Source organism: Nannospalax galili, unplaced genomic scaffold, assembly GCF_000622305.1.
Source record: "Nannospalax galili isolate Female #2095 unplaced genomic scaffold, S.galili_v1.0 scaffold781, whole genome shotgun sequence".
Classification (NCBI taxonomy): domain Eukaryota; kingdom Metazoa; phylum Chordata; class Mammalia; order Rodentia; family Spalacidae; genus Nannospalax; species Nannospalax galili.
In genome coordinates this window covers 2321391-2342099 of record NW_008346898.1, presented here as the reverse complement: position 1 = coordinate 2342099, position 20709 = coordinate 2321391, and the positions used below count along the sequence as shown (strand labels likewise).

General features: G+C 41.9%; 1 protein-coding gene across 14 annotated transcripts in view; it reads right to left on the bottom strand.

Moving 5' to 3' along the window:
• Positions 1–6168: 6168 nt before the first annotated feature.
• Cep112 (centrosomal protein 112) overlaps positions 6169–20709 on the bottom strand; it is a 576146-nt gene continuing 561605 nt past the window's right edge. For 13 of the 14 annotated variants that reach the window (XM_029568391.1, XM_029568396.1, XM_029568392.1 and 10 more), the window contains 3 exons: positions 14833–14934; positions 11611–11675; positions 10367–10811 (listed from right to left, as the gene is read on the bottom strand). In XM_029568391.1, coding sequence (XP_029424251.1) covers positions 10808–10811; positions 11611–11675; positions 14833–14934 — 171 coding nt within the window. In that variant the 3' untranslated portion in view covers positions 10367–10807. Of the gene's footprint in view, positions 6187–10366; positions 10812–11610; positions 11676–14832; positions 14935–20709 lie in introns of those variants that run through there. The other variant, XR_003851118.1, reaches the window with a different exon arrangement.

Below are 20709 nucleotides of genomic sequence, written 5' to 3'. Positions count from 1 at the left end.
AAAAGCACTTACTGATTTAAAAAAAAAATATTTTATTTATTATTTTTATTTTATGAGTATATGTGTATGAGCCTGCATGTATGTGAGTACACCCGTGTCATGCATTGCCTCTGAGGTCAGAAGAGGGCCTCGGATTCCCCTGGAACTGGAGTTAAGGACAGTTTGTAGTCGCCATGTGGGTGCTGGGAATCGAACTTGGGTCCTCTGCAAGAGCAGTCAGTGCTCTTAACCGCTGAGCCATCTCTTCAGCCCCCACTTACTGATTTTTTTAATACCCACCCTCAAATCCTCAGTTTTTCTAGGTAGAAAAAAGCCATTCTGTTCCTTCCTCCTAAAAAGAGCTAAAAATTGATGCTATTTGACAAGATCATGATGTCTTGACTTATTTTCTTGCTAAGTCACTGTTAGTAACTTTAAGTGTTGGCATCAAGGAAAATTCGGTGTCAAATTGTTACAAAACAAGGAAAGGAAGACATTTATGGCTTCCAGACATTGTAGTAAGCATTTACAAAATTTACTAAAGAAATTTAGGGCATTAAATGTTTTTATGTAGTCAGTCATTCTTACCTATATTTCTAGAGTTTTAGTAACTTTAGTCCTCCCTCCCTCTCTCCCTCCCTCCCTTCCTTCTTGTTGGGGAGGTAACCTAGGATCTGCCCATGCTAGGAAAGCACCCTACCACTGAGCTAGAGCCCAGCCGATTTTCGCTTTCAAAAAGTTGCTTAATCTCATTGTTAAATAGTAAAGCCCTATACTGGCTCTTGCATTGCTATTTTAAAAATACTTTTAATACTTTTAAGTTTTGTAAAACTGTATTTTATTTGTTGTGCATGTACGTGTGTGCATGTGTGCATGTGTGTGCGCGTGCATGTGTGTGTATATGTGTGTGTTGTGTGTGTGTGTATGTGATGTGCACATCAGGAGTTGGTTCTCTCTGCTGTGTGGCTCCCAGAGATTGAACTCAGGTTGTCGGGCCTTTGGTCAAGCACCTTTACCTGCTGAGCCATCTTCCTGGCCCATAATGCCATGCTTTTATGTAGTCTTCTCTATGATAATTAGGTGTTCACCATCATTTAGCTGCATTTTTAGGGAGGGTTGCCAGACACAAAAGAGTCTATGTAGAGACTCTATGTAGTTAAGTAGAGGAACTTCCTTCACAGAGGGTCAGTTTTTTTTTGTTTTTTTTTAAAATCATGATTTATTTTGAAGGCTAGTCTGCAAAGTGATTAGGTTCCTGTAGCTGTTCTACAAAAAATGGCAATTTGGTATAGCTTGTAGGGCAAAAGAAGAACTGAGAATTTACTAATATTTCCTTGAACTTTTGTAAATAATCCAGGACATCAACCCCCACACCCAGGCCTGTATGAGCTCCAGGGTAGAATGGATCTACTGGTGCAGACTGTCATCTAGAGTAAGGCAAAGAACCTGCCTCCAGTGCTAAGGAGCTCTAGAAGTTTATTCCACTCCCCACTAATCTCGGGACTCTCAGTCGGGAGTGGCCATACCCTTCACTTTGAACCCTTGAGGAATTCAGATGATCTCTGTAATCCACACTCAGTCTGACTTTTTCCTCAAGGCAAGTTCAAAGGACTGCAGCCTCTTTGAAGTACTTCTGTCTGACCCTGCTTACCAGGTCCACTGGTACTTCTAGTTTATAAACTCCTTCCAACATTATCCAAAGGTATAGTTTCTTCTCCTCCTCCTGCCCCCCCCGCCCCCTTTCTGTTCACCCCTTCTCATGCATGCCAGGCTGGGTGTGAACTTATAATGAACTTCTGATCCTCTGCTTCCACTTTCCCAGTACTGAGATTATAGGCACAGGTACCACACCTGGTTTATGTGGTTCTGAGGAACTGAACTCAGCACTTGGTGCAACTGAGCTACATTCCTAGGCCTCCCTTCCCTTCTGTTTCCCCAAACCATGCCTTCTCCTTTAAGGTGAACCACGGCTCGCTGATTCAGTCTAACCCAGGTGTTTGTGCTTGACACATTTCTGAGCCAAACCCAGGACTCCTGCCACCCGAAGAAGCTCATCCAAAAGTCACCATCCCCTCCCCCAGCTTCCAGTTTGTGCCATATGGTCTTTTAGGTTAGAAACTGTGACTCACATGTATTTGTCTTTCACAATCAGCTCATTCATTCAGGTGCTACAGTGGCGACTGAATCTTTGACCCACTTTCCATTCACAGAGAAACCTTTCTCTCCCTGGGGACCTGGACCAATTTATGGGAATACTACTTTTATTTCTCGAGCTTTCCTCTGCCTCCAGCCTCTTGTCTCCTCTTTCCTGCCTACCTCATGCGGCTGCCAGACCTGGCTCATAACAGTTTCTCAGGGAGTCGGTCCCCACTTAAAACTCCTTAATTGCTCCTGCTACTTATAAAACTTCAAACTTCTCCCCAACCACGCGGGCAATGTATTATAGTGGAAAGAGCAAAAATGAGTGGATTGAGGACACAGAAGTTCCACTTTCTCCTTTTACTACATCTTAGATAAGTGGCCTTGGGAAAATTTCCAGATTTCTTTTGCTTCTGTTTCCTCGTATAGAAATAATAATTTCAAAATTGGAGATTGTCATAAAACATAAATAGCCTTCACTTACTGAATGTTTATTGCATGCTAGACTTATAAAAATGCATCATCTCATTTAATCTTTTTTGTATTTGTGAATGTATGTGTGAATGTGTGCTTGTTCATGTATGTATGGATGCATATGAATATGCAGGCACAAGTACATGTATGGAGGCCAGAGGACAACCTCACGTGTCATTCTTCAAGTACTGCCTTTTTGTGGGGAAAGGGGGGCAGTCTCTCATTTTCCTGGAACTCATGAAGTGGGCTGGGCTGACTGGTCAGAGAGTCCCAGGGATCCACTTGTCTCTCCCTAGCACTGGGATTACAAACACATGTTACCACATCTGGCATTTTTAAAATGTGGGTTTTAGGGACTGAACTCAGGTTCTCCAAGCATTTTACCAATTGAGATCTCTTCTAAGGCTCCCTTCGACCATTTCTGAGAAAGGGTCTTGCCATGTGGTCCAAGCTGGCCTTGACTTTCAATCCTGCCATAGAGATTAGAGACATGCGTCACTACAGTGAGCTCATTTCATGTCCTACCAATTCTTCCATTAAGTTTATTTGTGTGTGTGTGTGTGTGTGTGTGTGTGTGTGTGTGTATATGTATGTGTGTATGTACACAAGCCAGGTGCTTATGTTGAGGCCACAGGATAGTTTGTGGGAATTGATGGTTCTCTCTTGCCACCATGTGGGTTCCAGGGATTAAACTCAGGCTGTCAGGACTGCACCTCTACCCGCTAGGCCATTTCCTCAGCTCCTCCACATATGAGGAAACCTAGACTCAGAGAAGCTAAGCAACCTCTCCAGGGCTGGGGCCATCTGACTCCAAAGCCCTTACAGACCTGTGTGAAGGCTTCGACCTGGACAGAAAGCTGTCAGTGAATCGCTTCTCTTTGTCTGTTGCCATGCGACTTCAATGTACACCTTTTAATGTCTATATTATACGACTTTTTTTTTCTCCCAGTATTTGTAATCCAGACAGTCTGAACATCTAGACTTGAACCACTGCTCAGGCTGTGGCTGCATCCAGAAGGGCACTCTACCCTCTGAAATTCTGCTCCTGATACAAATTCCAGCCTAGTGTCACCTCCTCCTCCAGACTTGATTTCAGATGCAAGTACCTCCCTGAAATTCTCGTATTTGGCATTTCTTTCGCACACAGATCATATCCACTATTGTGTGATGGGTTTTTCTTTTTTCTGTGTGTGTATGTGCTTTATCTTTCCCAGTGGATCATAAGCTCTTTGTGGACAGAGCTGGTTAGCAAGGTGGAATTTATTCTTGTGTAACGCTTACTCCCAGGCTTGGCTCTGGAACAGCTGGGGCTCTTGTCGTCAAAGGTCTGCAGAATATTTAACTTTTGAGACGATTTATTCAAGTTTCAAGAGCTGAGCTGGGACTACAATTTGTTGCTTATATGTCAGAGGTGTCATCACAGAGAGAACAATAATTTCACTGTGAGAAGGAGATAAGGCCAATTAATCTTCTCCTTCATCAATAAAAAGGCAGAGCGTGAACATTATATGGTTTTAGGCAAAGTAGCTAACAGCAGGGCCAGCAGTAGGAGGGCTACTTAGGTTTGCTGTCTTAATTAGCCTAGTTAGAAAGATCTGGGGCACTATAAAGAAAATCTGCCTTTGAAGGTATACAGATTTACCACTTTACACACACACACACACACACACACACACACACACACACACACAGAATCCAAATGAGATCACTCAAAGGGTTTTTAAAGAAAACCCTTAATACACCTAATTTATATTCTAGCAGCTTCCAAATTCACATACTCAAATGCATAAACAAAAATCCTGAAGAAGACAATCAGATAAAGCAAGTGGGAACTCCGCCGGAGAAAGGTTCCCTGACACTGCAGGAAATGTCACTTGAGGTGGCCAACTGCTACCAGATCCTTAACTCAGAAGGAGCAGGTGGAGACATGACAAGGCAACACCGCCAGGCTTCCCGCAGTCACCACTGTGGCCAGCTTGGATAAATATTTTCATTGCAGACACAATGATCTGAGATGGGCCAAAGGATCAGTTCTGAAGAGGATTTCCCACAGGGTTGTGACATTGCAGTCACTGGGAAACACTGAAGTGTTCAAGGGAAACTGGAATAGACTCAGCATTTGCATGCAACTTGAGAAGTAGCATCAGGACTGATGGCAGGCAAATGACAGCCTCAGTCACCTGGTTTCAAGCAGGGTCAGATTAAAAAATAGTTCTGAGAAACCCTGGTCTATGTCAACAGATTTCTTTAAAAGGTGTAAGATTCTCAGGATCCTCATTATCCGGTCAGGAAAGTATTTCCTCTTCTTAAGGAAATAACGGCTTCTGTGTTGTTTTGTTTTCCCTATTTTCCTTTCATTCTCCACCTGCTTGGCTTTGTTTGCTGAGCAGATGTGAACTCAGGTCAAACTGACCCTTCTGATGCTTTCAAAACACTTGATGATCGCTAGGTTGGCTCTTCATCCAGGAACCATCCAATGGTCTGCAGCATGCAGGAAGATGGGGGAATCGGACAGCAAGGCAGCCTAGCTTCTTGTCCTTGGTTCTTTTACATAGTTACATTCCCCACTCAGGCTCCACTAGGGAGAGAGGCTGGAGATGGGCGCCGAGCACAGAGATAACACCATTGCTGTAAGGAGAAAGCTAGCAGGGCAATTAGGAGGCTGATTCATTTGTTTATCTAGATGATTACACTCTACTTAGTTGAGCAGTTTTTAAGTGTTCTGTGGTTCAGGAAATATCCCCACTCAGTCTCATCAAATCCATATCCTTCAATGTGCCGGAGAATTCCTCCAAAGGAGGAAAAGCCCTCCTAAGCACAGGGTATGGGTTTTGGTGGATCTTCATAATAATACACTTGCTAAGATAATTATAATAAACAGTGCATACCAAGCCCCAAACAGAGAAGAGCTGAAAAAATTAAACCACGGCTGTTCCTATCTCTGCAAAGAATTACAGAGGAAGTCATGACCTAGTCAATATTCCTAACTCAGGGCTTCCCAGGGTGCATTTAACATTTTTTTGGATTGATTTATTTTTATTTTATGTATATGTGTTTTGTCTGCCTGTATGTAAGTGCCCCCATGCATGAAATGCCTGTAAAGGCCAGAAGAAGGCATCGGATTCCCTGGAACTGGAGTTCTGGATTGTAGTTGGCCACCATGTGGGTGCTGGGAACCAAACTCAGGTCCTTTGCAAGAGTAGCTAGTACTCTTAACCACTGAGCCATCTCTCCAGGCCCCAATATTAATTTCTAAATCCCCAGTTTAATCTGTGATTATGAAGTACAACACAGATCAAGAGAATTTTTGAACAGGAAGGAATTTTTTCCAATCAACTAGATTGGGGCTTCTCTAATAAATATTTCCAAGAACTCTATAATAAAATACATGGGCCCAGTAAAAGTTTAAAAAACAAAACAAAACCCAAAACCCTATTCCATGGGTCAAATCATTTTAGGAAATTCCAAGTTAGAGAGAGTTAAATAGTTTTTTGTTTGTTTTTTACCACAGGATATGGCAGAGTCAGGACCGCACAGCCTCTCTGCCTTTGCTGGAGCATCTGTCCTTCACCCTTGATTCTGGACGGGCTCTGTCTGTAATAAGATAGAGCAGAAGTGTTGCCGTGCTGGTGTCTGTGGCTGCTGGCATCCATGTTCTGCATGTCTGGTCTCTCGCTAGGCTTGCTCTGAAGGGCTCTGCCAGGCTGCCTCACCTAGCCACTGGGGAACGTGAGCTGCCAGTGCAGGAGCAACCACTGTGGGCTCACACTCATGTTCCCATGGCTGCCACCCAGCCACGTCTGATGAAGACTAAATGAGAGCAGCCTACCTGAGCACTGCCGACCGTCAGCACACTCATGGGAGAGAAGGTCATACACTACTGTGTTATAATAAATGCCACCCGGTTTGAGGGGGGTGGTTACTCTGCAGCCTAGCACACAGTTTGTGAGTGGTAGCCAATGAGTGAATAAAGGACCAAGCAATGTAAATGTGAATCTTTAATTGGGGGATACAGCCTGTTACATTTTCTAAATGAGACATCTGAACACTGAGATAAGTCACACAGAGAACTTGATAGACACTAGCTATCAACTTGATAGACACTGACTGAAAGGGCTGAAGTGACATAGTTTTGGAAATACTTGTCTAATATAACCCTTTGTGTTACAGAGTTGAAAAGTGAGGCACAAGTAGGCAAAGAGGAAAAAAAACTAAGTGGCAGACTCTACCTTTGTGCTAATGTCCTAGCTAAAGGGGATGGTGGGCAAAATGGCTCCATTTATGTAACTAAATTTCAGCTAGTTAAATGTAGCCAGCTTCTCACTAGGCAGCCCTTGCTCTGTTCCATGGTAAGGTCTTTGTGCTCACTTGACATGCTCCATGAGACTTCCCAAAGAGGATATAACATCATTAACCTGAAATTTAGGCTAAACTTCAGTTCTCAAAATGATACCATCTATAGCAACATCTAAATCTTTGATTTTAAAGTGTTTGCTGGGACTGGAGAGATGCTCAGTGGTGAAGAGCACTGAGTGCTCTTGCAGAGGACCTGGGTTCAGTTCCCAGCATCCACATGGCAGCTAACAATCCTGTATAATTCCAGTTCTGGAGGATCTGGATCCCTCTCCTGGCCTCTGTGGGGACTGCAGGCACAGGTGCACTTACATACATGCAGGCAAAACAGTCATGGACAGAAAATAAAAATAAAAATTAAAACCTAAGAAAATAAAACAAAATTCTTGGATAATGGAAACCTTGGCTTAAACTGAAATATCTGGGGACAAGTTTTCAGCTGACTTAGACACTGGGGAGGGTCTGGGTTTTAGTTTTTCCTTTGGTCTTGGACTACCAGTCTCACTTTCCTTCCTCCATATGAGAGGTAGTAATGACCTGAAGTTCAATTCTGCTTCTAAAACCATGCAGAGGATGTCAGTGCTCACCTGGTCAAGTGGAGTATTCCATTTCACTCCTCAGATCCCATTAGGGCCTCTGCCACAGTTTTCCAACCAAGCCTCCAAAGCTAAGACCCACTTGGAGAGTTGAAAAAAGTTTTATCTAATTATCTTCTTTCCATACTTTGAATTGGCCAACTATGCATCATCTTCTAGTTTTATCAAAGGGGCTGCCAGCACAAAAGCACATCCAAATTTAAGCAGGCTTTAGTTAGCAGACTTAAAATTGATCATGCATTTTAGTTTCAGTAACTTGCAATTTCTATACCCTTTGATAATTCACTTTAAAGAGCAAACTGTCTTTAATGACAAGGTTTAAAAGAGACGACCTTTCTGAACAAAATATGAAAGCTCAGAAGAGAGAGTTCTTTTAAGGAAACTATGAATTAAAATGACCTTGTGTTCTGAAACTTTTCTCCCACCGTTTTTGATGTTTTACCTTTCCTTTTTACCCCTAGACAGAAAGCTACAACACCACTGCCTTCTCTGGCTGGCGATGCACTTCAATGAGGGCGCTGTTAATTGTTAATTCAAACTCCCAGTTTCTTCTGTCTGCACTTTTCTCTGCAGACTCCCTTAATGAGGTTGCTCACCACTATAAGCATATGCCTGTTTCTGAAGAAATCACTGTTAATATGCTGCATCACAGGATGATCTTTGCATCTGAACTATTTCCCTCGAGTCACCTGCATGTCAATACTTCTGTGCAACCTATGAAGCAAGTCTTCCCACTGTTCCCTGTGCCTTCAACGTCCTTCTTTTCTGCTGTATTCCTTTAGCAGCGTTTGTGGAGTTCTCTATTGAGTGGGGAGACTGCAGAATCAAGAGGCCTCTGAAAGGCCTCACTGTTAGGGGATATAGAAATGGACTGAACGGAACTGTGATATATACAGGAGATATAACCACCAACTTCCCTGTGAGCTTTCCTCTTCCCTGACCCCTACAGAATAGCCAGGTACTAACACCCAGCAACAAGACTGGACCCCAGAGCTTTCCTTCTCTGCGTTTTCCAAATGCTTCATGCTACCACCTGTAGACAATCACATGCTGAAATACAAAAAGCACAGATAGATGCTCAGGTATGAGCGCCAACAATGACGCCTGGAGATGCAGCTAAATTAGGTACTGTGATGAACAATTGATCTTCCACCAGATAAAAGAAAGAATGAAATCTTAGATGATTTTATAATAAGGCACAGTGCTTATAATTTATTTCCTGAGCACTTGTTTTTGCTCCCAGTAGCCATTTATATACTCAGTGCTTAACTCAGTAAGGAATTTCAAGCATGCTAAAAGCAATTTTTCTTTCTCTTCCTTCATCAGAGAATGTCCACAAAGACACAAGTGTCAACTACCCATTCCTATCACATCCAATCAAACTGACCCCGCTTTACTCCCATATGCACAATGCCCTTCAGAAGGGAAACAGGATCTGGGTAATGTCAAAGGTTTACCAGTGTTTGTAATTTCATAACCCCTGAAATAAGGAAAAGAAAGAATAGCAGGCAACTTTCCAAAACACCTACTGATATTTACTCATGGAGAACAAATATTCTTGAGTGGGAGAGTTCCAATCCCAGTGAACAATACAATTCACAAAATATTTTCACTTCAGGCTGCTAATAACCTTACTAATGAAATCTGTTGAGCTTCAACCTGATTTTCATGGTCCTCACAGAAGTACTTAACATTGATCTTAAAGCCTTAATCGTTCCCTCCCAAATATTAAGTCACAACCTGAGTATCAGTTGTCCTTACTTGTTAGGTGGTTTTCATAGCATCTACTATGATTTTGCTTTTTTTGTGAGCATTCTTGAAGAATGTGCAATCTTTCACAAGACACTTATATTCTTGGAGGAAGTTTCCAGGGAGGGGGACATCTGAGTGGCACCAGGAAAATGGTGGGCTCACAAAGATGACTTAGTGCAAGATGCCAGCCTCCTACTGATGGCCACCACATAGCCTGATACTTGTCCTGGCTTTGGAAGTCCCTATGAAATTGGGTACTTCCTCATCTTCCCCAGACCCAGTGCAAGGAAGGGTAATTAATTTGTGGGCAGCAAACAACAGACAAGTTTGGGTATGGAAAAGGAGAAATGAATTTTGAATAAGTGTAAATAAACTCTCTTCCCTGCACTTTTACAGGAAACAAGAATGATTACAGCCCTACTCACATGTTACATTTTTAGAGAGTGTCTCAAAAGGCCCATGGCATGTCCCAGGGTCTCTCAAGACAATGTGAAGCATCTACACACTGCAACTCAGCATTTTCTTGGCAAATCAGGGCTGACCAATCAGCACAGAGCTGCATCCAGTGCTGGCATGGGTAAAGCAACCAGGCTTAAATACCCATTCATAAGAAAACCACCAGTCTCTCAACATGGAGGCACTGCAGTAAAAGGAGACCAACGATGCACAGGTGTGACAGCCTGCCAATGAGCTGTGTCCTCCTAACATGGCCCTACACTGTTAGGCTTTCTTAAGGATCATTGATGAAAGTGACAGTCAAAATAACAACTGAAAGAAAGACCAAGAAAGTAACGTGAAAACCAGAGCTTTCTACATAGCACTCCTGCCCAGCACGGCACTGCTGCTGGAGCTCCAGGGGCAGACTGGAGTCCACCACAGATATCAGATGACCCAGTGATTTGATTCCAAATACCAATTTCAAGCACTAATTATAGATTTGATTTTTGGCAGGACATAAGGTTGTTTTCCTCCAGAGTAGGAATTGAGATTGTCAGTATTTGCTGGAGAAAAATACCAGGTATGACATCACATTTATTTAGTCAATGAGGTGTGATAAAAACTAAAAAGAAAACTAAAAAGCACAAAATGATATTTTAATAATATATGAACATGAACATGGGAATAACATACTCAGGTTAAAATTCTGATATCATACTACAACCGTGATTCTGCTCATACTCACTGGTAGGACTATGCAAAGCATTAACAAGGCATATCGTAAGCGATAACGTTTTTTCTCGATATAAGCAATTCTGAGCATGCGCTCTAATACATACAAGTATGGGAATGAGAAAGAAAAGATGTTGAAAAATAACTTAGGCAGACACAATAAAACCACCCCACTAGTGTATGAATGATACATGTTTTTATGGTCTTAATTACATGTAAGCATTCTAAAAAAGCCACTGATCTCATAGTTTACAATATTCAAATCTTCAAACCTGCTGGAAGAAGTCCATTCAGACAAAGGAGTGCAGCTCGGACAATCACATCTATTACTTTCTCCCATGCAGTTACCTGAAAACCAAAAACCTCAATTAGGAGTTTTAGGCTTAAAAGGTCTGTCAAATGAAAGATGTGTTACAATTCTGAAGGAGTTGGAGGTTAAAAAGGGATATTTGCTATCAAAATTTCATCATGTATACCCATAAGCAGCAAATCTTATCAACATTTGGAAAACAGAATCTTTTGAAAAGTGAATGATTCACAAGCTCTTTCCTTTTATTTCAAAGCCAAGTAAGCTGCTCAGTCTTTCACCGTACTTAAAAGCAATGTTGCTTGACTGATCTAGACCAAGTGAACATCACCCTAGTCAGTGACATCACTGGGAACCTTTGAGAAGGTCTCAGCATCCCATAGGCTTGTACACTGGGGCATTCCATCTCTGTGAATGTTTCAACATCATAAAGCCATTGACTTATTCTGCTCTGGAGAACAGTGCCAAACCCCCAAGGGATAGGAGACTTTGAAGATGTGAGCCATCACAGAGAATTGTGTCATCTCACTGTCTTAAAGGGAGATGGTGTCTCCTTCACTCTGCATCTGGGCTTCAAGACCACACCTTGCCTGACTGCCCAGGTGAGGCCCCCACTTGCCACTCCCTGAGACTCCTTCATCTTGTTCTGATGAGTTCAAGCCCTGTGATTAAAAGAGGTGGGTGTCTTCTCAAAGACAGGTTATTTACTAAAAATATGTCTTATTTTCAAAACTGATTTTATGTCTAGGCATTTCAGTGATGATCTGAATGGCAAGGTAAGATACTCCCAGGTGTAAATAATACGAATCAATCAGAAGGCATTTTATTCATGCGCTGTACCTTCTGCCTTGGTAGGTGGTCAGTTCTTCTTGAAGAATGGATGCTCTCTTTTGCAGAAAGTTGACCTAGAAAAACACATGTTATATAAGAAAGGGTGGGTGCAAATGTCAGTACTGTGTATCTACTGTACAATACTGGTAGGTTAAGATTATATTCAAATTCAGAGAATCCCCTAGGTAAGACCCAGAGGAGGTGTTAATGATGTGTTTTCCTCCATTTGGTCACAGCTTAGCCCTAGTGAAAATCTATCAAAGGTCGCAGAATCAATTTCAAACTACCAGAGCCATCTCCATTTGGTCTTTCCTCATGCCCTTCCCACCACCATCACTTCACACACCATGGTGTTCACACTCTCTAACCCTTTGGAGGGGACCATTTCTCATTTTAGAATGCTTGGCGAATTGTCTCCTATTTGTCCTCCAAGACTGGTTCAAATGTCAGCCTTCCCCTTACTCCCCAAGTGCTGGCAGCCGCCCAGCTCGGTACCAGGACAGCAGCTCCCTCTTCTGTGTCCTGTACTCAATAACTGGCCCTTCTCACACTGCCTTGTGGTTTTGTTTTTGACTTTCCCCCAAACCTAAGAGCTCTTCTGGGAGGGATGACTCTGTTTATCTCTGAATGCCCAGTTTCTTTTACAGGGCTGGGCATGTAGCTGGTATTCACTAGCTGTTTAATGAGCGAATGAGTGAGTGAAAAGAAAATTACTGCTTTCTGGAAACCTCAATCCGTCCTGGGGATTCCCTGAGGTTAGAGAGACAGTATTTTGTAGTGGAAAGAGCCTGAGCATTACCTGGAGTTAGGCCAACATGAGTTCCATTCCTGGCTTGGCCCAGAAGGCTCTAGGAAGGTTACTCAGTTCTTGCTTCCTCACCTGTGAAATCGGGTTATGACAGCTGCTTCCAGGATGATGAGGGTGCTGAGATATGAATCCTAGAAAGTGCCCAGGGTAGACCCCATAACCCAAATCTGGGGGGTGGGGACTATGGGGTAGAGGGAACTGTGTTGCCTAGCATGATCTCTTAAATCAGACCTTTAAATGTATTTAATTATTTTGAGGCATAAATTTCTATATAATTAATGATACTTTTATCAGGCATAAATTCAAAACACCTTACCTAACCAAATAAAAACAGTTTAGGGATAGCTGATACTATGGTTTAATGTAATCAAGAGTCAGTGGCATTTGATCTGCTCAGAATTATTTACTCTTGCCTCTTTGGTTGAACTGAAACCATGGCAACAGGCTGGTTGCAAGGCACAGTTATGTAAGAGTACAGCTGGCAGAACCAAAACGGCTTGAAGGGGAGGAAGACACAGTCTGTTCAAATGGGTGCATATCAAAGTGGTCCCATGGGGTTTGCTTATTTGTAATTTCACCCTGTTCTTCATTGTATCCAATTGTTCAAATGACCCACAGGACAATTGATTATTCTGACAGATGCAAGGATCAGGAAGCTGTAATGTCCCTCCCCCACCCTGCACTGAGATTGGAATTCCAACAATTTTCAAAAAGCACAGGCACCTGTGCTTTCAAACTAAATCCGCTCACTCCACGGACTGACTCCTCCGAGCAGCTGCCAACTCTGAGGCCCTCATGCAGCTGGCAGCGCTCTCTGGGTCACCGTCCAGCTTCAGGAAGCTGAAGTGGCTTTTATTGCAGTGAAATGATACGAATGATAACAGAGGCCATGCAGGTGGTTACTGGATCCCCCTCTATACCTCCAAAATAAAATCCTCCTCTGAAGGTGTCAGGGCCTTTGTAGGGCTTTTCCCATGAAGTTAGAGGAGTCCTTTTCATGTAAATGAAAGTTGCTTAGCCGTTTGTGTTCTGATCTCCTTCATCGTTTATTTTCACATGCAGGCACAGGAGCCTTTTAGCCCATAAGCCACGAAAGACAGTAGCGGGAGGATGAATGGAAAGGACTTTTCATTTTCAGTCTTTTTAGTGAGGGAAATATGGAAATATCAGGTAAAAAAGCTTCAGGCTGGCTGGCATGGTGGCTCAAGCCTATAACTCAGCAAGTAGGAGGCTGAAGCAGGGGAATTGCTAAGAGTTGGAATCCAGTCTAGGCTGCACAGTGAGTTCTAGGCCAGTTTGGCCAAAACAAAACAAAACAAAACATCCCAAACAACTTGCTTTACATATAAACAACTTGCTTACATTATAAACACCTGGTATGAATAATATCCAGCTACATGATTATTTTATTATTATTTTAAAAATATTTTATTTATTATTTTTATTGTTACGTGCATGAGCACATTGCAGGGATATAGGTAAGTGCATCTGTGTCATGCAATGCTTGGGAGAGAGCATCGGATCCCCTGGAACTGGAATTACTGATGGTTGTTAGCTGCCATGTGGATTCTGGGAACCGAGCCTGGGTTTTCTGCAAGAGCAGCTGGTGATCTTAACTGCTGACCCACCTCTCCTGCCCTAATTATTTTATTATTTATTGAGCACCTGCTACATGCCAGTACAGTTGTTGGCATTCAGAGTACAGAAACACCTTCCCTGTGGGATCACTGGAGGAGCAAAGATACCTTGTTTTCCAGCATGTCGGAAATGGAAACAAGTGAATTCCTCACGTGGGGATTAACTAAAAAAACTCATAGACTAGCAAAGCATAAAACATTCAAAGAAAAAAAAAATGCTTAGAAGGTTTTTGTTTGTTTGTTCTGAGACAAGGCTTTGTCACGTAGTCCAGCCTGGCTCTGCGCTTGCGATTCTTCTGCTTCCATTTCTCAAGTACTTACCTTACATTTTATGAAATGTACTAAGGACCACCTGTTTCAATAAGAAACACAAATTGTTTGAATATCTTCTTCTTATCTTGCCCTGAGCTTAAAAACCATCTTATCTCTGAAAATCATATAAAACACACCAGAAAAAAAAAAAAAAAACATGCTTCTAATGTAATGATGCATCTGCCTCTCTACAGTTCCTTCCGGGGAGCAAGGAACCAGCAGTGAGCTCTGAAACGGTGTTTTGAACCTGGAAGCAGGGATAAAGGTGAGGCTGCTTTGGAATGCGAATGGATAAGAGTTACCATGGCTGAACTTTCAGTTTCCAGGGGGCAAAACCAGATCATAATGGGTGGTGGGTAACGCTTGGAGAGCACATTGATTTCTGGTAACAATTCAGAAGCTTATTTGCAAGCTTCTTTTCAGAATGTGCAGCCCACCCACATCCTTGGAGAGCACGCTGGCTCTCGGAATCACCTGTGATTTCAGGGAGGCAATGGTGTCTTCAAGTTCCTGTCTCAGAGATGCTGGCATCAGCCCTTTGAATTTTGTTTCATATTCCTGTCGTATGTATGTCATCTAAAACAGGAAAAAGAAATGTCTGTTTTGGATTTAAGAAATCCTAGGATAATATCCATTCACCCCCAAATAAGTTCTTTATACGTATTGTCAGAAACCATACAATAAAAATGACACCAAGAGTCATGGACACTGACAAAGCTGAGCAGACCGGGCGCCTTGTAATTCTGGGAAAGATGGTCCCTAGAAAAGCTTTCCTGTGAAGTCCCCGTTAAGGTGCACAAATAAGAGAGCACACACAGCGTTTGTCTTTCTGGGTCCAACTCACCTCGCCCAGTACAAAGTTTTCTAGTTCTGTCCATTTACCTGCAAGTTTCATCTTTCTTTACAGCTGACTAGAACTCCATTGCATATATACTGCATTTTCATTACCCATTTGTCAGTTGAGAAACATTTGGTTGTTTCCATTTCCTATCTATTATAAAAAGAGTGGCAAAGAACAGGGCTGAGCAAGTATCTCTGTAGTATAATATAGAGTCCTTTGGGTGTATGCCAAGGAGTGGTGTAGCTGGGTCATATGGTAGATCTGTTTTTAGTGTTTTGAGTATTCTTCACACTGATTCCCATAGTGGCTGCCCTAGTTTGTAATACTACCAACAGCGAATGAGGGTCTTCTCTCCCCATGCATGCTAGCCACATTTGTTGAGTTTTCTTGATCTTACTCATTGTAACTGCGGTAAGATGAAATCTTAAGTAGTTTTAATTTTATTTCCCTAATTGGTTAAGGATGTTGAAAACTTTTAAAGATATTGCTCAATCATTTTCATTTCTTTTGAGAATTCTGATCAGATCTGTAGCCCATTTTTATTAATTTTTTACTTATTTAATTAATTTATTTTAATTTTATGTGTATGACAGTTTTGCCTGCATGTATGTAAATGTACCCATGTCATGCAATGCTAGTGGAGGACAGAAGGGGACATGGGATCCTCTAGTGTTACCAGATGGTTGTTAGTCACCACGTAGGTGCCGGGGAACCAAACCCAGGTCCTCTGTGAGAGCAGTAAGTGCTCTTAACTGCTGAGCCATCTCTCCAGGCCCTGTGGTCCATTTTTAAATTGGGTCACTTGTTTTCTCTATTCTTTGCCTTTTGAGTACTTTGTATACTCTGGATATTAATCCTCTATCAGATGTTTAGCTGGCAAAGATTCTCTTCCACTCTACGGGCTTCCTCTGCACTTGACTGATTGCTTCCTTTGTTGCACAGAAAGTTTTTCGTTTAATAAAGTCCTATTTGTCAATTGTTGGCTTTATTCCTGAGCAACTGAAGTCCTATTCAGAAAGACCTTTCCCACCCTCAAGTCCTGTAGGACATGCCTCGTTCTTCCAGGAGTTTCAGCATTTCAGGGTTCACACCAAGTCCTGATCCATTTGGAGATGATTTTTGTGGATCCTAGCTCCAAATCTTTAGATGTGAGTATATAACCTCAGGTAACCACAAAAGCCAGCAAAGCAGAAAGGGACCATGGGAGGTAGAATGCACTCTAGAGAGGAAAATAGTAAGACACAGGTACTGTCAAGGGGGAAATGGGAAAAATGAGGGAGGGACACTTTAAATGGGGAGAGAGGAGTAAGGATAATACAAAGGGAGAAGGAGGAAGGAGAAATAACACTAGGATGTCAGAAAAAGCCATAAGAAAACATTATTCCATAACCTTATTTAAAAATACATGAGTTCATGTGTGTGTGCATGTGCGTGTGTGTGTGTGTGTGTGTGTGTAGCCACAGGCTATCTAACAAAAATTCCAGTGTCAAGCATGGGAAACCTCTCTTTGAGTTGTTGGTCAGGGTATTCCAAGAGACTTCCAAAACAATATAGGCTACTGCCAATGCCCTTGGTTGCCTCCCAGAACTTGAAGGTAAGACCCTATTGCTGAAGACTCCACATACTCTGGACATAGGACTTGGATGAATTGAAATGGAATTGACCTGGAGGCCTCCTTCCTGAGGACCAGTGGTCACAGTACTGGAAGGTGTATGCAAGCTGCCATGGGAAAAAAGCAAACAATAGTTCTACTGAGCTGGAAAGCCTACTAATGAACTTAAAGCCCATTTACAGGAGGGAACTCATACCTGCTACTATAAACCTAGCCAAACATCTGTGGCTGGAGAGATCATAGACCCTAGAGGAGAACCCATTACTGCCACTTTCCTAAGTCAATATTTCTAACTATACTCTAAGTACGTATCCATATATCCATAGATAAATGTAGCTCTCATTACTCATCAAAGAAGCTTCTTTTTGCAGTAGATGGATACTATTACAGAGATCTACAACTAGTAAAAATGCAGAGTATAAGTGACTGTGAAGTGCCTAGCCACAATTGATACGTGTACAACAGAACCCTTACACTGAGGCTCAGCGAACATCATGGAGGAGAAGGCATAAAGACCGTAAGAGGCAGAGGACCAGGGCAATAGTGTCTTCCAGACATGACCGGGAAGCTGCAGCCATGGAACCTCAATAATATGGTTGCCTAACAAGACTTACATAATGACACCACCATTTCACATGTCAGTGTGGCTAGGAGAAGTTTCACAGGTCTCATCTCTAGATGAAGAGCTATAGGCAACCAAGGGCTGCTGAGAGAGGGAGGATCAGATTTCTCCAGGGAGGAGCTCCCTGATAGGTTATCTAATCCTAAGTGGTCAGCCCTAAACACATGTACACAAGCAACACTAAATGGATTTAGTAGGGGGTGTGTGTGTGTGTGTGTGTGTGTGTGTGTGTGTGTGTGTATAACAATAACAATTAAAGAGGTCGTGAAATTGAGGAGGGATGTGGGGAGAGTTGAAAGGGGACAGGGAGGAGTGCAAATGCTGTAAATACAGTATGTATGTATGAAAATAAAAAATCCCTGTTAACACAATTTTCAACATCTGGTAGGTAAAATACCATTTTTTTTTTCCCATTCACAGGGCATGCCACCATGCAAACCCTGCTGCCTTCTCTCCATCAGAATGTGGACTACCTTTATGTTAAACTGTGGCTGAGGACAACTCATAGCATGCCTTGGTATGACTGAAACACTGGCAGGTTCCTGGAGTGCTAGTGGGATTCATGTGGTGATGAAGACACCAACGATGGTGAACCTGCACAGCTGACTTTTCCTCAACAAGGTGGACAGGCGGTGTACCCTGGTCATAGGATGTTTTGGTGGCTCATCCCATTCACATCTCTAAAAGCTAAAAGGTAATGAAGGTGGTGGAAGTTACACCTGTGGAAGATGTGCATGGGTGCCACATGAATATGCATGTGCAAATGGTGCTGTCTTTCTACGTCTATGTTCCTACTAATCTAAAATGTAAGAGAATCACTTAAGAAATCTATTACATGTGCTATGTATGAGTTTACTGAGTTGTAAAGCAGAATTGCAGAGTATTACATACACAATTCATCAAACAACTAGAAGAAAGGAAATACATTATGGAAATGTGTACCGCTGGACAGGCCTATGGACTTGCTGAAGATAATCTAAAAATACTGTCTTGAAAGTCTTAATTTTTATTTCACTAAACTGAATTAAGGAAGAAATGTATCCTACTAATACATTTCATTTCTTACTTAAATTCCATGGTAACTTTCTAGAATGTAGCTTCTTAAACTGTAGGTTCTGACCCCAGATAGGGTTGTATAACTGAATGTGGGGGGACTGCAAAAAATATAGCAACAGTAAAATTAATTAAAAATAAAAATGGGGACTAAAGAATCTAATAAATGAACTAAAAGGTTAACTAGAGGGAGGGCTGGAGAGATGGCTCAGCAGTAAAGAGAACTAGCTGCTCTTACAGAGGAACCATGTGGGTTCAGTTCCCAGCAGCCATATGGGGGCTAACAACCATCCATATCACTAGTTCCAGGGGATTAGACTCCTGCTGGACTTCACACAGGTGAATTTACATACATGCAGGCAAAACGTTCATACACATAAAATAAAAAAATGGATTCAAAGTAAAAGAATTGAAGGTGTTTCTGGCAGAGCATGTCTCACTTGTACTGCATGACTTTGCTGTAGCCTTGGTTCTGAACACACAACATATGCGCTTTCTGTGTCATGCCAGGAACCCCAATGGATACTACCTAAAGCATGATGGCTCAGTTTCAAGGTTTTATATATTACAAATTACAATGGTTTTACTGTATACATAAAGTTTTCCACTCCTACACAAATATAATGGTTTAATTACAGGACATAAAAACTTAGTATTTTCCTCTCATTCTTTAGCATTTATCTTAGTATATCTCTTAAAAACAAATTTTTAAAAATAATTTTTTAGAGATTTATTTGTGTGTGTGTGTGTGTGTGTGTGTGTGTGTGTGTGTGTGTGTGTATACGTACACATACCACATGTCTGCAGGTCCCCATGGAGGCCAGAAGAGGGTGTTGGATCCCCTGGAACTGGAGTTACAAGTGGTTGTGAGTGGCCTAACAGTAAGTGATCTAATCTCAGCTACATTTCTAGTCCCTCAGAATGCAAGTTTTTAATTTTTGGTAAGGCATTCTTCTAAGATCTTCTGTAAGGTTTTATATGTAAATAAAATAACGAAAAGGCTCTGCTGCTAAAATGCTTGTTGGTTATCCTGTCTACTGGTTTTCTTAACCTGATGCTCTTGGACTTAAATGTCAATCATTATGTGTGTTGGCCAATTGAAAACAAAGGCAAAACAAAATACAAACTTTATAAACCATATCTTTTTTTTGTTTTGGTCTTTTTAAGACAGGGTCTCCCTATAGCCGCAGCTATCCTAGAACTCACTGTGTAGACCAGGCTGGCCTTGAACTCACAGAGATCCGCCTGCCTCTGCCTCCTGAGTGCTGGGATTAAAGGCGTGCGCCACCATGCCTGGCTCATATCTTTCTTTGAAAATAATTTTTATTGAGTTTTTGTGCCTTTCATATAATAGATCATAATCAAATTTAGATCCCCCTCCCCATCCTTGCCCCCCCTCACTGGAATTTCATGCATTCTGTTATATATGTTAAGTCTTTTCTGGTCAAGCACTTGTACCCAGATGTCCTTCAATGCAAGTTTATCCACTAGAGTGTAGTCAGCCTATCTAGAATCCTTCCCTTAAAAGATCTCTCTTCCCTCACCCAGCAGTAATCCATTGCCAATAGTTCCTAGGCTAGGGTTGGGGCCTGCTGCCCATTTCCCTCATTCTATGCTAGGTTTTTGTCTGACTGAGTTGGCATAGGTCTTGTGCATGCTGTCACCATTGTTCATGTGAGCAAGTACATAGAGAATACATATCTGAGTGATGCCCAGCCCTAAATGACACATCTACAGTGGAACCTCTACACCTAAGGCTCATGGAACATAGCAGAACAAAGGGTAGAGAGAATACTCCCTCAACTCTTACCAGTGAAGCTTCCTCATACAACAGAGTGCGATACACACAGAAGGCCACAACTGCCAAGTTTGAAAGAATAGGAGACTGAAGAGTATATGTCACTGGATAGGATTCCTCTATTAAACATCATTCACCCATGGCTCAGGGATCATTGTAGAAGAGGGGGCAGAAAGATTGTAAGAACCAGAGTTGGTACACAAACAGAAATCATATCTTTAGGGCAACATTTGCTGAGACTTCATAGGTTGTATATTGATTATTTTATTTTTCTATCATCAACAATGGCTCTGAAATTTTGTGGTCCTGCTTTTAAAGTATATTCATGCATGCCTTTTTTTTTTCATCTTTGTTAAGATTTGCCTATTGTCTGTATAATTGAAGGACACCTTGTCTGTCTATAAAAGTGCTTCAATTCTATTTTC